Consider the following 15,179-nt stretch of genomic DNA (forward strand, 5'->3'; position numbering starts at 1 on the left):
ATGATAGTGATTCAAATAGAAATTCAAATCAAGAATAGCAAAGTTATGACATGTTGCTATGCAAAGATTTATGACAAATTCTATGACAAATTGCTATGTCAAGAGTATGACGCATGAAGCACAAAAATAGGGAGCACTAAAGACAATTTAATTAGGTGGAATTGCAATTAGGAAATTAAAAAATAGGTGGAAATTAGGAATTAGGAAATAATGAAATTAGAAATTAGGTAAATTAATTAATAATTTTTCATTTATTAATTAATTCACAAAGAGGAATAATTAGCCAATTAAATAAAGATTTAATTGTAATGAGAAGACTTAGGATTAATAAATAATTTAGTAATCCTAGAAGAAGAAATGGCAAATTAGGTTAAATGAATAAATCATAAAACCCTAGAAGACGAATTAGAAGTGCAAAAATGACAATTAGGTCTTGATTGAAGATAACTAATGTCATGATTTTGAATTGATAAATGACCAATGCGATAAACGATTTAATTGAGAAATGTGCCAATTGACGAGGAACAATGACAAACTGATCCAAATTGACATAATTGAGACAGACAACGATCGATGACAAATCGATCGCAAAATGACAATATTGAAAATGACCACGATCGATGACAAATCGATCGTCAAATGACAAAATTAAACATGACAACGATCGAACAATGACAAATCGATCGCATGATGACAAGATTGAAGGATTGATGATAAATCGACAAGATTGATAAGAGGACAACGATCATTGACAAATCGATCGCAAGATTGACAGGATTGATAAGAGGACAAAACCCTAATTAGGATTGACAATGTCCAAAATGATGAGATTGATGATAAAATTGATAAGAGGACAAAACCCTAAACTAGGATTGACGATGTCCAAAATGATGACAAATAAGCATGCTCATTGATGCAACAAGATAAAATCGATCAAAATCATGACTAGATAGTGTTGTCGACAAGACCAAATTCGAGGACGAGATGATTGAAGAATGTAGAAGAATGACTCGATGTTCGCAAATGATAAAGACCAAGTGCGTGACATAGGAGAAATGTTAATGCGACGCAAAAACCTAAAATGAGGCAATGCGCAAATGTTAAAGTATGATTCCGCAAGCGTTGACCATTTTTGGGTGTCTACAATTATATATTGTATGTTTAACTTAAATTAGACTATATGTCATATTTAAATTATACAAATTAATTTTTTCATTAGTATACTTCATAGAAATTAATTTACAAATTAATATTAATATCAAATGTTAAATATATTTAAAATTAATAATAATGAGCTAATGATGGAAATTAATTATTTCGATGTAATTTTCTTCTATTCAAATTTTATTTTTATTTTTTCATAATTGACTTTATCTATTGTATATAATAATTTATTTTTTTCATAATTGTTTATTTTTAAAACATCTTTGAAATTTAATTGTGTATTTTATGAAAAAAATAAATTATTTTATTACATGGACTTCTCTATTGCTTAAGTTTTGTTTTTCCTGCACTAGCTACTGAATGCACAAACTGCACTTTATGCAACAAACTTGTAAAGCTTGCACATGAGTTATGCTTTTGTTGATAGAATTTGTTATACTTTATGTGTGTTTGTGTAGCACCATAGTCATTATCCACAAATTTTGTAATACACTATGTTCATTACATTTAATTTTTTTTCCTTTTGTTTTATTCCTTCTCTTTTTTAATTTTAATTATTCAATTCATTTCTATTTGGACCCATGTGGCACAAATAAATATAGGCTTCACCACCTCTTCAAAATGGATTGCTTGTTTATAATTATTCTTTGCCAACTTTGTTTTACCACTACTTTCTATAATACTCTTATGCAAAGAAGTAGTGAAATAAAGTAACATTTTCCTTGGCCAACACCACTTCATTTTCTATTATTTATTTTATTGTTATTGTGTGGGCAAAAGTGCTTTAAATCCTCCTAAATTGCTTTCTAACATTCACTTTCTAATGTTTCCTTTTCAAATTTATCCACTCTTCTGTATGTAGAACTAAAATTCACTACTTTTGTGCCATTGTATGTTTTGAGTCGAGTTGTGCATATTTAATCTCTCAATTTTTTTATGTCTCTTAGTTTCTTGGATGTTCTCTTGTTTTAGAAGTATAGCTCTCCCTTGGTTTCATAGTGCCTTTGAATGTGGTAGATGGTCAAAGGTGCAAAATAGTGCTAATTATCATCAATAATGAGATCCTTCTATGTTGCTTCTTAACATTTCTTTTCCAACTTTTCATCCACTTTCTGAACAATTGACAATTGAAATTCACTTATTTTATGTCAGATATTTTATGTTTTTATTAGTTGTGTCATTGGTTTCTTGGATGTCTTCTTGTAGCGTCCTAAAATTGCGACACTTGCAATTTCGACTGCATTTGGGTCTTCACGATGGCGACACAACACTAAACCTGAATGGAGACCCCGAAACTTGTTCACGACACCAAAAACTACATTTTTCAGCATCCTGGCCTGATCCTCCTTGCACCCTGCTGTCCCTGGCCCTATTTTGGGCCCAGTCTCTTTTGGGGCTTCGGGTCTTTAAGTTTGCAAATTGGAAAATATTGTTTCCTGGTCGGCCCAAGGTCGGAAAAATCAGTCTATCAACCCTAATTGGCAAGCATATAAACTACATTTCCTCTCCCATTTAAGAAAAAGAAAGGACATATGTGTACAAGAGGCGGAAGCGATATTCAAACATTCAAACATTCAAGCATTCCTTCAAGCAATTGAGCATTCTAAGTCTCCATTCAAGGCTAGGTGTTGCATTCAAGACAAGGATTCAACCATTGAAGAGGAGATCACATATCACTTACAACATACAAAATACAACACACATTACACCTTCGCATGTAAGAATACAAACATTCTTACAACAAGGTATCAGTACTTGTTTAGATTACAAACATTTACATTTACAACATTCTCATTTCTTGGTTAATTCCAAAACTGGGGTTTGACCTAAAGGCAAACCCCTAATCCCTAACCCCCCAATCATCCTCTCTTTTCTGTGTGAAGGTTGCAGGTACGCGGCTGTAATTGAAGAGCTGGAACCCTTGTGTAGAGACGAACAGATCCCCCTTCGTTTCGCGGATTTTTCGGAGGACCGTGTGCACGCCGGGCGCCATTGTCCTATCAACTTTCACCCGAATTTGCAGAACAGCATCATCTTGACATTTTACTGCTAATTCCAGGTCCGCAGCTTCATCCTATATTCCTATCTCCGTTTATAAGCGAATCTTTCTTGCTTCTACATACATTCCTAGTTCAATCTTCTATCTACATTCTTTACAAAAGAGGGTATCCTTGATGTTACAACCCTTGAAACTCATTTAGAATCTAATCCTGCATTGTGTGGGATTGGATCTTGTGGGTTTCAACCCCTCTTTTGAATGTAAAGTCCCTCCTAAGTGAAAACCGTCAATCCTAGTGACCCCCTTTCTCCTTGGAGTGGGGGAGAACACCTAGGGTTCGATTTTCCGCTTTACATTTTGGTGAACATGACGTGAACATCCTAATTCTGATTATTCATGGTTAGATCTGAAAAATTTGCTCCCTTAATTACATTTCCATGTTTGATCTTTTGCAAATTTTAGAGGTTAATTGCACAAAACCCTAAATTTTCTTTTTAATAATTGAGCTTGTGAAATGTTTAATTGTTAATGCTTGTTTCAGATCTACCCTTCTACTGCAAATTGTCAAATCATATCTGTGCTTTATTTTTGAAAATTAAGTGGTTAAGTGTCAAAACCCTAATTTTTAAAACCCTCTTGATTCAGCCTTTGACTGATAATTTCACTGATTAAAACACCTCCAAATTGGCTGTAACTTTGGATTCCGCAACAAAATCATAATATCTCTCATCCCTGAAAATTTGGAAAAAAGTTGCGAGGACCATGTGCACCCCGGGCACCATTGTCCCCGACATTTTTTCTGAAATTTTGGGAGCTAGATCTTACTGTATTTTTCTGCTAAAATCCAGAATTTTTGCTGATTTCATCAATTCTAACACTTTCAAAATTAAAGTCAAAGTTGGTCTAGCGATTGCTTGGATTAAGGCTTCTAATCATTCAAAAATTGTTGAAACTAAAATTCATGTCAAAATTGTGCTTCTTACTATCCTAAACCTGAAAAGTGTGTTGGCATTCATTCGAAATTTCAGTGCTTTATTCAAATTTTTGCAGTTTGTGACTTTTGAAATTAGATGTTTAATTACAACAACCTTGATTTCCACTTTCAAAATTGAATTTTGTGTGAAATTGAGTCAATTTTTAAATTTCAAAACCTGCATTGCTTTTGGTATTCCCTCTAAAATCATAAAATTCAAAGTTTCAATTTCCCTCTCTTTTTCAAAATTCAAATTTTGCATTTTTTCAACAATCTTGGTAGGGTTCAATTTTGAGATTGCAACTTTAATTTGGCCTATCTACAGATCGTAAAATCACTCAATTTTTTCAGATTAGCTCTAAAATCATCATAAATTTCATCCCTGAAAATTTCGAAAAAAGTTGCGAGGACCGTGTGCACTCCGTTCGCCACGGTCTCGGACATTTTTTTCGAAATTTCGGGAGATTGTCCTGATTGTATTTAACAGCTTAAATCTAGGAGATTGGCTAATTTTATTGAAATTTGCTACCTCTAAAATTCAAAATCTTCTCTCTCTCCCTAGTGCATGAGTTTTACAACAATAAGCCCTACTTACACTATTCCCGTTAGACGAAGCCTTAGAATTAAGTCTTTCCAAGGTTTAAATACTGAGGAGATGGAACCTAATTTGAATGGCCTTTTTAACGAGGACACGGGTAATTCCTCTAATCCTCCTAATGATGAAGAAGCTCTCCATGAGGTTTCTGTAGAACAACTTTCGAAATTGGATAACCAATTTGACGATTTTCGACAATGGATGTCTCAAGAATACCCCGATAGTCAAGCTCTTCCCTTAATTGAGGGTCTAAAACGTATGGTTCAAAATGATAAGAATGGAATTGATATTTTGCGTGGTATTGCACACATTGTGGATTCAAATGTGATGCCTATGAAGAGTTGTGTTGAAACTTTGGGTTATACACAACCTCCTACTCAAGACAATCATTCTATCCCTTTGACAACCTCTATTGCTAGTATACCTACTTTCACATCAAACATAATGACTACTTCAATACAAGACATTCCTCCTATGATCACCAGTCATGGGGGCAATCCTTCTTCTTCAATTAACCCTCTTCCTTCATTTAATCTGACTTCTTCATTCATTCCTTCAATGAGTGTCCCTATTACATCTCCACAAATGAACCTGGCGCAAGGGGGCAATTCATTTAATCATTCCATTCCTCCTTGTAGTGTTCCTCCTTTCCAATCATCTCCTATGACTAACTATCATAGTGTCCCGCCACCTTACTCTCAATCAATACCTTCTTTCAATAACATAATACCTCCATCACAATCTAACACGTCTAATATGAATTCTTCGACTGAAGCAACCATTAACAATCTTGCACAAACTGTCTCTTCTTTACAGCAACAAATTGCCTCTATGAATCAATCTAAGTTTAGTGTGCCCACATTTGATGTTGCGAGCCCACTTTCTCTTGACATTGTTCGAGCTATTCCCCCTAAACATGTTGAAATTCCGCATTTGGAGCTTTATAATGGTAAGGGTGACCCTCTAACACATGTTAAGACTTTTCAAACAATATGTACTGATTTTGCTTATGACCAAAGGTTGCTTGCAAAACTGTTTACTAGAACATTAAGAGACAAAGCCCTACAATGGTATTGCTCGTTGCCTTCCTATTCTATTACTTCTTTCGAACAACTGGCAAATGCTTTCATTCAACAATTTCAAAACAATATAAGTCCTAAAGTTACTCTGATTGATTTACTGCATTGTAAACAAGGTGTTAAAGAAAAAGTGACTGATTTCATTGGTAGATATAAGCATTTGTATGCTCAAATTTCTTTTCCAGTACCTGACAATGATATTCAAAGAATCTTTATTTCTAATTTACAAAAAGATATTAGAGAAAAACTTCTGTTTTCTGAGTTTACTTCTTTCCAACAGTTGTGTGCAACTCTTCACAATTATCAACTGACTGTGAGTCAAAAGGAACAAGCAAATCCTATGGCTTCGAGTGATAAGGGTGATAGTAGTCAACAACCATTTGGGAAGTTTAAACCGAACAGAGAGTCCATTAAATTCAATGAAAACATCATCAACAACAATGTAAATACAGCATCAGGTGTGCCTCCTATTTCTAAGTTTTTCAAGAAAGAAAGAAAGTTTACTCCTTTGAATGAATCATTGCATAGTATTATGAATAAGTTATTGGAACAACATGTGCTTACTCTTCCTCCTATAAGGCAAATAGATCCTACAAAGATTAATTCACCCTATTTTCATAACAAATCTTTTTGTCAATTTCATCGTCAACCTGGGCATGATACTGAAAAATGTTTTGCTTTAAAGGGTAAAATTCAAGATTTGATTGATAATAATACTATCTCTGTTTCTGGTATGAATGATAAAGGCAATACATTTGTAGCTCCTCCTAACCAAAATCTTCAGATTTTTACTGATTTGTTACCTTCTCATACCTCTAATGCGATTGATACTAATGATTCCTCTGTCTCACCTGATGATCTTGTGTCTATGACTCCGAATGTGATTAACTTTGTAGAGCAGCAGAAAATCCCTAAAGAACCTTCCATCACCTTTGATTCCAGTGAAACTATCAGGGCACCTGATGGTCCTTTATATATAGTTGCAAAAGTCAAGAATACACCTTGCCGTGGAGTGCTTATTGATCCTTCTTGTATGGTTAATGTCATTACTGAAGAATTTCTTTTTACTTTGCAATTGAATCAAGTGGTCTATGATGAAACAAATGTGGTTGTGAAATTATTTGATGCATTTTCTTCTCCTACAATTGGTTCTATTACATTACCTATTGAGGTCCATAACAAATCCCTTGATGTGAACTTTGCTATTATTCCATCGTCCGAACAATTTGGTGTGAAGCTAGGCTATCCTTGGCTATCTTCCATGAAAGCTATTGCTTCTCCTATTCACAAGTGTTTGAAATTTCCCCATAATGGTGAAGTTGTTACTGTCAATCATAGTCTCTTTAAACCAGCTGAAAGAACTTCTAGTGTTCCTATTGATTATTTCTGGCCTAAACAATTCCAATCTCTTCCTCCGCGAAGTGATCATCTTTTCAAATCTTATCAAAAGTGGAACAAAGATATGATCCTATCTCTAAGTGAACCTTGAACACCCAAACTTGATATTCCTATCATTCTTGAAAAGGAAGTTCTTCCTTTGAAAGATAAAACTAATGTCTTTCCTCAAGAAGATTCCCAACCCATCGCTATGGATGTGACTATGTCTATCCCTAATAAACTTCCTAAAAGTAGACCTATACCTCCTCGTCATGATGGACTTGGTCTCCTTCCTAAACCAAATATTCTTCCTTTATATGGAGCAGTTCCTCCTCCTTCTTTTTATAGAGAGAAGAGACCTTCCTCTTCTCCTATTATCCAACCTAAGAGACTGCAACCTAAACACCCAAGTGATAAGGATGAGAACATTCCTCCTCCTCAATCTTCTCAACTTCCTACTAAGACTAGACGACATCGTTCTGCACGTGAATGCCGACGAAAGCGTCGTCTTAGAGCTCAGGCAGCTGCTTCTCAAACTTTGCAATCCCCAAAAACACCTTCAGCTAGCATTATTCCATTTTCTCCTCAACCAGAAATTGAGCCAAAATCTCCTAAACATAAGATGCATGATGGTCTTGATCCTGTGCGAGTTAAAGATCCTATTTTTATAAATCTTGATGATGATATAGATGAAAATGTTATTCATGATGAAAATGTTACTTCTTTTCATTCTGATAGTGAATATGAATATGTTGATAACCATTTATCTAACGAATTTTCTAAAGCACTTATCCTAGCTCCTAGACAAGAACAACGTGGCTTGGAACATGAACATAGCCCTTGTTTGGATCTTGTTATAGCTCCATCTGCTGTGTTGGATGTTCCTCCTCTAGCGTGTTTCCTGCCTTCCCGAAATATTGATCAGCAAGATCGGGGGGTAGATGACGTGCTAGACTAGTTCATTAGCATACTAGACTCTTTCCTCCTCTCTTTTGTTACTTCTTCTATGTGTTATTCTCATTCTTCTATTTGTTGTCCTTAGTGTTGTCTACTTGAGGACGATGCAAAGCATTGCGACCTCTTTTGGTCTCTCTCATGTTGACTCAAAAGACACATGTGTTCCCTTCTTCTAGGTGACCTTCCTTGATTGGGGAATGAAGAACAATTATGCATACATACATATGATATACATGAATTATCATACATCATACTGACCCCAAGGAAAGCGAAGTCACCTTGTGCTTTGTGTTTTGTGTCTATTATCCTTGGGCTTATCTCACACTTGGGGGCTAAATCCTTGTGATAACGTGCTCCTTTCCTTCTCATCTCCTATATGTATCACTACCTTAAAGCAATCACCCCCGATGAGGCGTGTGCGATCGCTTTAACGTAGGGGGGCATACACCCCGTTCATATCTCTTCTAGATACTTGAAAATTTCTTGACAAATTTAGCTTTGCCTTGAAAATTTTTGATATCTTTCTGGCATGACTCATAGTGAGGGAACCTTACTACTGACAATCATGGTTCTCCCTCGTGATATTCCCTTTTACTCTGTCAATCGAAGTCGTAAGATCCTTAGTCCACTGGGGGCTTGGTATATCTTACCTTCTTGACGTGGTGAAAGTTTTTCAATGTTGTTTCCTTGTACTTTACCGGAAGTATGGGCGTACGCTTATACTCCCGCTAAAGTGGGGGCTAAATGTAGCGTCCTAAAATTGCGACACTTGCAATTTCGACTGCATTTGGGTCTTCACGATGGCGACGCAACACTGAACCTGAATAGAGACCCCGAAACTTGTTCACGACACCAAAAACTGCATTTTTCAGCATCCTGGCCTGATCCTCCTTGCACCCTGTTGTCCCTCAGGACCATGGCGCCCAGCGCTTTGGTCCCTGGCCCTATTTTGGGCCCGATCTCTTTTGGTGCTTCGGGTCTTTAAGTTTGCAAATTAGAAAATATTGTTTCCTGGTCGGCCCAAGGTCGGAAAAATCAGTCTATCAACCCTAATTGGCAAGTATATAAACTACATTTCCTCTCCCATTTAAGAAAAAGAAAGGACATATGTGTACAAGAGGCGGAAGCGATATTCAAACATTCAAACATTCAAGCATTCCTTCAAGCAATTGAGCATTCTAAGTTTCCATTCAAGGCTAGGTGTTGCATTCAAGACAAGGATTCAACCATTGAAGAGGAGATCACATATCAATTACAACATACAAAATACAACACACATTACACCTTCGCATGTAAGAATACAAACATTCTTACAACAAGGTATCAGTACTTGTTTACATTACAAACATTTACATTTACAACATTCTCATTTCTTGGTTAATTCCAAAACCGGGGTTTGACCTAAAGGCAAACCCCTAATCCCTAACCCCCCAATCGTCCTCTCTTTTCTATGTGTAGGTTGTAGGTACGCGGTTGTAATTGAAGATCTGGAACCCTTGTGCAGAGACGAACAGATCCCCCTTCGTTTCGCGAATTTTCGGAGGACCGTGTGCACGCCGGGCGCCATTGTCCTATCAACTTTCGCCCGAATTTGCAGAACAGCATCATCTCGACATTTTACTGCTAATTCCAGGTCCGCAACTTCATCCTATATTCCTATCTCCGTTTATAAGCGAATCTTTCTTGCTTCTACATACATTCCGAGTTCAATCTTCTATCTACATTCTTTACAAAAGAGGGTATCCTTGATGTTACAACCCTTGAAACTCATTTAGAATCCAATCCTGCATTGTGTGGGATTGGATCTTGTGGGTTTCAACCCCTCTTTTGAATGTAAAGTCCCTCCTAAGTGAAAACCGTCAATCCTAGTGACCCCCTTTCTCCTTGGAGTGGGGGAGAACACCTAGGGTTCGATTTTCCGCTTTACACTTCTTATATTCAAATTATGGCTCTTTCTTTGATCCACATTTTCATTATAACATCTTCAAAATCAATAAATTAATTATGATAATTCACTTTAAATATATATTATTTGAGATGTGTGGTTGAAAGGTTATGCATTATGCTTGAAATTATAGATGCTATTAGATATGTTGAAGGATATTGATGTTTTTGAATTTCTAATGGAGACTTTATAAATAGTTTTTGAGATGATATTTTGTAGTAGTTTTTTTGCAAATTTAGGCTTCAAGGGACTGCCAAATCAAATTTTTTTTGTACATATTTGTAGTGGCATTCTATTGGAAATGATCATTCCAAATGAGGCTTGGAAATATTTCAAGAAATATTGTATGTATTTCAAAGTTGTACTACTGTGGGACGGACGCGATATTTTTAAACGACATCCTATCGGTATCGTGTTCTTAACTGGAATCACGACCTTGGAAACTAATTAACATTTATTAATTTATTGTTTTCTTTTCTACGGCGAACGCTTGGCTTTGCCTAAACGTTTTTGTTGTTGTTTCCGCGCATTTTATGCAGAGGAATCTGCTCGTTCATTTACAAATAGTTTTTAGGAACTACCATCACACATCTTGGCATCGGCATCCTCATTTATCTGCATGCTCTGCTCGACTCCAATTTAATCTTCCCTTCCTCAAAACCAACTTGTCTTGTTTCAAGATTTTGCTTAGCTTTGTGTTTCAGCTTGATCCTTGCATTTATGGCTTCTACATCCTCATCTGGGCAACAAAATGCTTTCTCTGGAATTGACCCTTACTTTAAAAGGAGACCTTTACAGGAATCTTCCAGTCTCTTTGATGTGTTCATCAACCACAGAGGCTCCGATGTCATATCCACTCTGGCTACTCAGCTTTGCAACTCCCTTGAGCGGTTGGGAATAAGGGCGTTTCTTGATGAGGAAGAGATGGAACTTGGAGATTATTTTTCTTCTACCCTCAAGAAAATCATCCGCTCTGCAAAGGTACACATAGCCATCTTTTCCAAAAGATATGCAGAGGCACCTTGGTGTTTGGCTAAGCTGGTTCTCATGTTACAAAGTGAGACCATAATTATCCCTATGTTTTATGAAGTGAATCCATCGGATCTTCGCTACATTGAAAAGGGATCATACGCTGACGCGTTCAATAAATATATAGTGAAGGGCAGATACACGGAGCAGCAGATTAACAAGTGGAAGGAAGCCATACATTCTGTTTCATTCATCTCAGGCTATATAATCAACGACTTGAGGTAAGATTTCCGTCTTTACTCTAAATGGTAATTCTACTTGGTCTATGTTTTCATATATCAAAATTTGTCGAATTTAGTCAGCAAAATTGTTCTCTTATCAAATTCATTTTTCTCTTTCAAAGTGACTTCAACTGCGAAAACATAGTGTCAGCTGTGCAAAAACATTTAGTAAGGTCACAAGCTGCCAAATATCCAGTGGGGCTTTCCGAGCTTGCAGAAGAACTTGAAAAAAAATGCCTTCCTGGAGATTTTGAAAGGCAGTACGAAGCGAATGAAGGAGGTGGGATGGAGCTTACGGAGAAAAAGGAATCCCATTTCTCCCAAGGAAAGGCCCTGATTGTTGGCATCTATGGAATGGGGGGGGCGGGGAAGACAACTCTCTCCAAAGAGTTGTTTAACAGGCACCGTTCAAAATTCATCAAAGCAAGTTTTTTGGCTGATGTACGAGAAACGTTTGCGAGAGGCGGATTACCTTCATTGCAACTTAAGCTGCTCAGAGATCTTTTCGACGATCATCATCTCAACTTTCAGACGACAGAGGAAGGAACCAGCTATGTAAGGTATGCCTTTCAAAGTAGAAGGGATTGCCGATTCCTTATTGTTTTAGATGATATTGATCGCGTGCAGCTCCTAGATGATCTATTGGATTTAGATAACATGAATCCTGAATGCTTGGTAATTGTCACCACCCGCAATGAGCAAGTTATTACAGACGCCGAAATTGATTGTCGTTATAAGATGAAGGATATGAGCCCCAAACATAGCAGAGAGCTCTTTTGTTGGCACGCGTTCAGGCAAAAGAATCCACCCAGTGGTTACGAAGAATTGGTTGACAATTTTGTGGAAGTGAGTGGATTTTTACCTCTGTCTCTTCAAATCTTTGGCGGGCTTGTTCGTGATAAAATTGACGGAGAGAATTGGCACTTCTTTTTGAATAAAGTTCGTGAGCAGCTGAATCCAGACATAAAAGCTTTACTTCAAATTAGCGTTGATACGCTAGATGGAGATGAGAGACAGATGTTTATGGACATTGCATGTTTTTTCATTGGCAAGCCTAAAGCCATGGCCATTAATATATGGGAGGGTTGCAGATGGAAAGCCCAACAGGCACTCCAAAATTTAGAGAGAAAATCTCTTGTGCATATAGCTGAGAGTGATTTGGCTGGATATGAATTCGACGACAAGCTTGTTCTTAAAATGCATGACCACGTCCGTGACCTCGGAAGGCAAATGGCAGACAATCAGAGCTTTCCTCGTCGAAACTGGCATTTTGATTCTTTGGTATGCTTCTGCCTCTATGTTTTTGCTCAAATAGTGATAAGCAATTTTTAGAAAACCAGAGCATTTCTGTTTGGATTGCAGAAAAAATTCAACATTCGTCATTGGATGCAGGAATCAAATGGATTTGAGAACATCCTCAGAGAAACTTCTTCCAGATGTCTCAATTCGTTTTTTGATACTTCCATAAATTCTGAAGTTACATACTTTTTGGGGAATCTAGATCAGACAAGACCTTCTTTGCTCTGGCTTGAGCTTGAACTAGATGGTTGTGAACAGTCAAGCTTGCCCTCTTGGATACCTCTGCAGCATTTGCGGAGCTTAAGAATCTTCTCTGCACGTCTCAACGAATTATGGCAGAACAGTTCACAGGTACTTACTTCATCCTTGTTCAAAATCAAACTCTTCCAAGCATCTGTAATAGTATTTTTTTGGATCGATTACGATTGGCAAATTGCCTCTTTAAACAAATTATTTGTATCCCAGGCCCCTGTCCATTTGAAAGAGCTGGTGCTTCATGAATGCTCGTTGGCAGAGTGCACAAATTCATTAGGAATGCTGAAGGATCTGGAAAAACTAGTCCTAACAGGAAGAAACGAAGGAATGATAGTTGATGGCAGAGCCTTATCTGAATCTCTAAGAGGACTCACCAAGCTTCAAAGTTTGGTCTTGAGGTGTTTTACATTAAATGGAGAGTTTACTTTGAACAGGGGGTCAACTACTTTTTCAGCTTTGACGTATTTTGCATGGGTTCGCACCACTCCACGCAATTCTTGCATGGGGTATTTTTCATCAGCTGGGGAAGCAGAATTAATCAGCTATGGAGATCCAACAATTTATGCTTCTTCCGCCGACAGATGCATCAGTAATCTGCAAAGCATTGAGATGCGCGGCATAAAACTTGTATCCAAGGTCTCAATTGGTGGAGAGTATTGTCCCAACCTTGAGTCTCTTCACCTCGATTCCATGGAAAATCTAATTCAAGTGGATTTGACCCGAATGAGAATATTGAATTGTCTTGAGTTAAGGTTGTGTGAACTATTGAAAATGGTATCAGGGAACTTTGATCTGCCAGAGCTTGTAACACTAAAAATAGTAAGATGTGGGGAACTTGAAGAGTTGCCAAGCCTTGAGAATCTAAGATGTTTGGAGAAGATTGTAATTGATGGATGCGGGAAACTGCAGAACATAACAGGTGTTGAAGAGTTGCAAGAAATAAGATGTTTACATCTTTCAGGTGATATAGTGGGCTCTATTCATAATTTAGAGGTATGCAGATTTAACCCTGAGCACAATCTCATTGTTTGTTTAGAGAGGAAAACAAATTTTATATATTATCTGTTATAACTGAGACTGGTTTGGTTTTTGTTTTTTCTGCAAATCAGAAACTACCATCACGGGTTGCGAGTGTTATTGGGAAAGCAAGTCATCAAGCCATGACAATATTAGATGCAAACCAATTTTGCAATTTGATGGCTAAAAACACAAACACAGTAATCGATATAATTGAAAGTGGCGCAATGTCGGAGAAATCACTCGAATCCTTAAGTACACTCATCATATGTGCTGTGGTTCGAGGGTCCTATGCATCAGGGACAAATGCCATAAACATTCGCCTTCCTTCCGGACTGATACAGAGCAATATCGGTGGAGGAGTATGGGTAGTTACCATTGCAATCACCGGGGAGAAAGACGTGGCAGACTACAAAGAGCTTCTCACCGTTGAGGATGATGCTCAAATCAAGAAACAGTGGATGGTGCCGATTAAAAAAGACGAGGAAGGAAATGCCTTACAAGTATTCAAAACTATTATTAGTCTACTGTATCAATATAGTTGTACAGTCTGCAACAATGAATGAGACTTACAGTATATGTGGATGTCCAATATATTATGATATTTGTGGTATGTTTTATCGCATTTTGGATAAAATTACTTATAATATTTTATGTATTGTAAGATCAAAGATGTGATTTTATTTCAGATAAAATGTATTTTTCTTATTTTTCTATTAATTTATTCGATTATTAATAGACTTTAATATATACATTTATAGACTTAGCGTAATACTTTGTCTTGATTTTTGTACATAAGATTTTATTCAAGTGTTTATTAATCTATTTATGATATTTTGGATTTTTTATTTTCTATTGTTGATAGTAGAATTTGACTTTACATGTCTAGAGTCACTTCTATAACTACTGAAATTATCTCCATGGGAGGATGCACAACCTGATGCAGCTCAAAAACCAGAGCCTGTAGATTTTCCTGCTCTGGATAAAAATAATAAAAAACTCAAGAAGAGAAAAGAGGACAAACTTGGAATATGGATTCTCTAAACAAAATAGTTATCTTATTGATATTTTCTTGGTTCATAAATAAAAATTACAGGTTAGAACAGAGAACAACATTTCCGGTCATCGATCTCTGCAAATCTGTCCCCTCTTATAAAATCTTCCCCTAAAAATCGTTAACCAGGTAGCGTTGGCACTTACCCACCTATCCACATAAAGCCAAATAAAGACGATCCCAAAACTGCCGATTACAAATGGAAACAAAAGGAA

The 15,179-nt window shown here is 36.7% G+C and overlaps 1 protein-coding gene across 1 annotated transcript; it reads left to right on the forward strand.

Moving 5' to 3' along the window:
• Positions 1-10,579: 10,579 nt before the first annotated feature.
• On the forward strand, positions 10,580-14,476 carry LOC131856376 (disease resistance protein Roq1-like). The gene is made up of 5 exons (XM_059208142.1): positions 10,580-11,339; positions 11,462-12,620; positions 12,732-12,989; positions 13,104-13,886; positions 14,003-14,476. The coding sequence occupies exons 1-5, from the start codon at positions 10,810-10,812 to the stop codon at positions 14,474-14,476; spliced, it is 3,204 nt and encodes a 1,067-aa protein (XP_059064125.1). The 5' UTR covers positions 10,580-10,809.
• The last annotated feature ends 703 nt before the right edge of the window (positions 14,477-15,179 follow it).

This window comes from Cryptomeria japonica, chromosome 7 (assembly GCF_030272615.1).
Source record: "Cryptomeria japonica chromosome 7, Sugi_1.0, whole genome shotgun sequence".
Classification (NCBI taxonomy): Eukaryota; Viridiplantae; Streptophyta; class Pinopsida; order Cupressales; family Cupressaceae; genus Cryptomeria; species Cryptomeria japonica.

Coding starts and splice junctions, on each gene's coding strand:
- LOC131856376 (XM_059208142.1), top strand. CDS start 10,810: ATGGCTTCTACATCCTCATCTGGGCAACAAAATGCTTTCTCTGGAATT. Junction 12,621..12,731: donor ACTGGCATTTTGATTCTTTG/GTATGCTTCTGC, acceptor CATTGGATGCAG/GAATCAAATGGATTTGAGAA. Junction 13,887..14,002: donor GCTCTATTCATAATTTAGAG/GTATGCAGATTT, acceptor TCTGCAAATCAG/AAACTACCATCACGGGTTGC.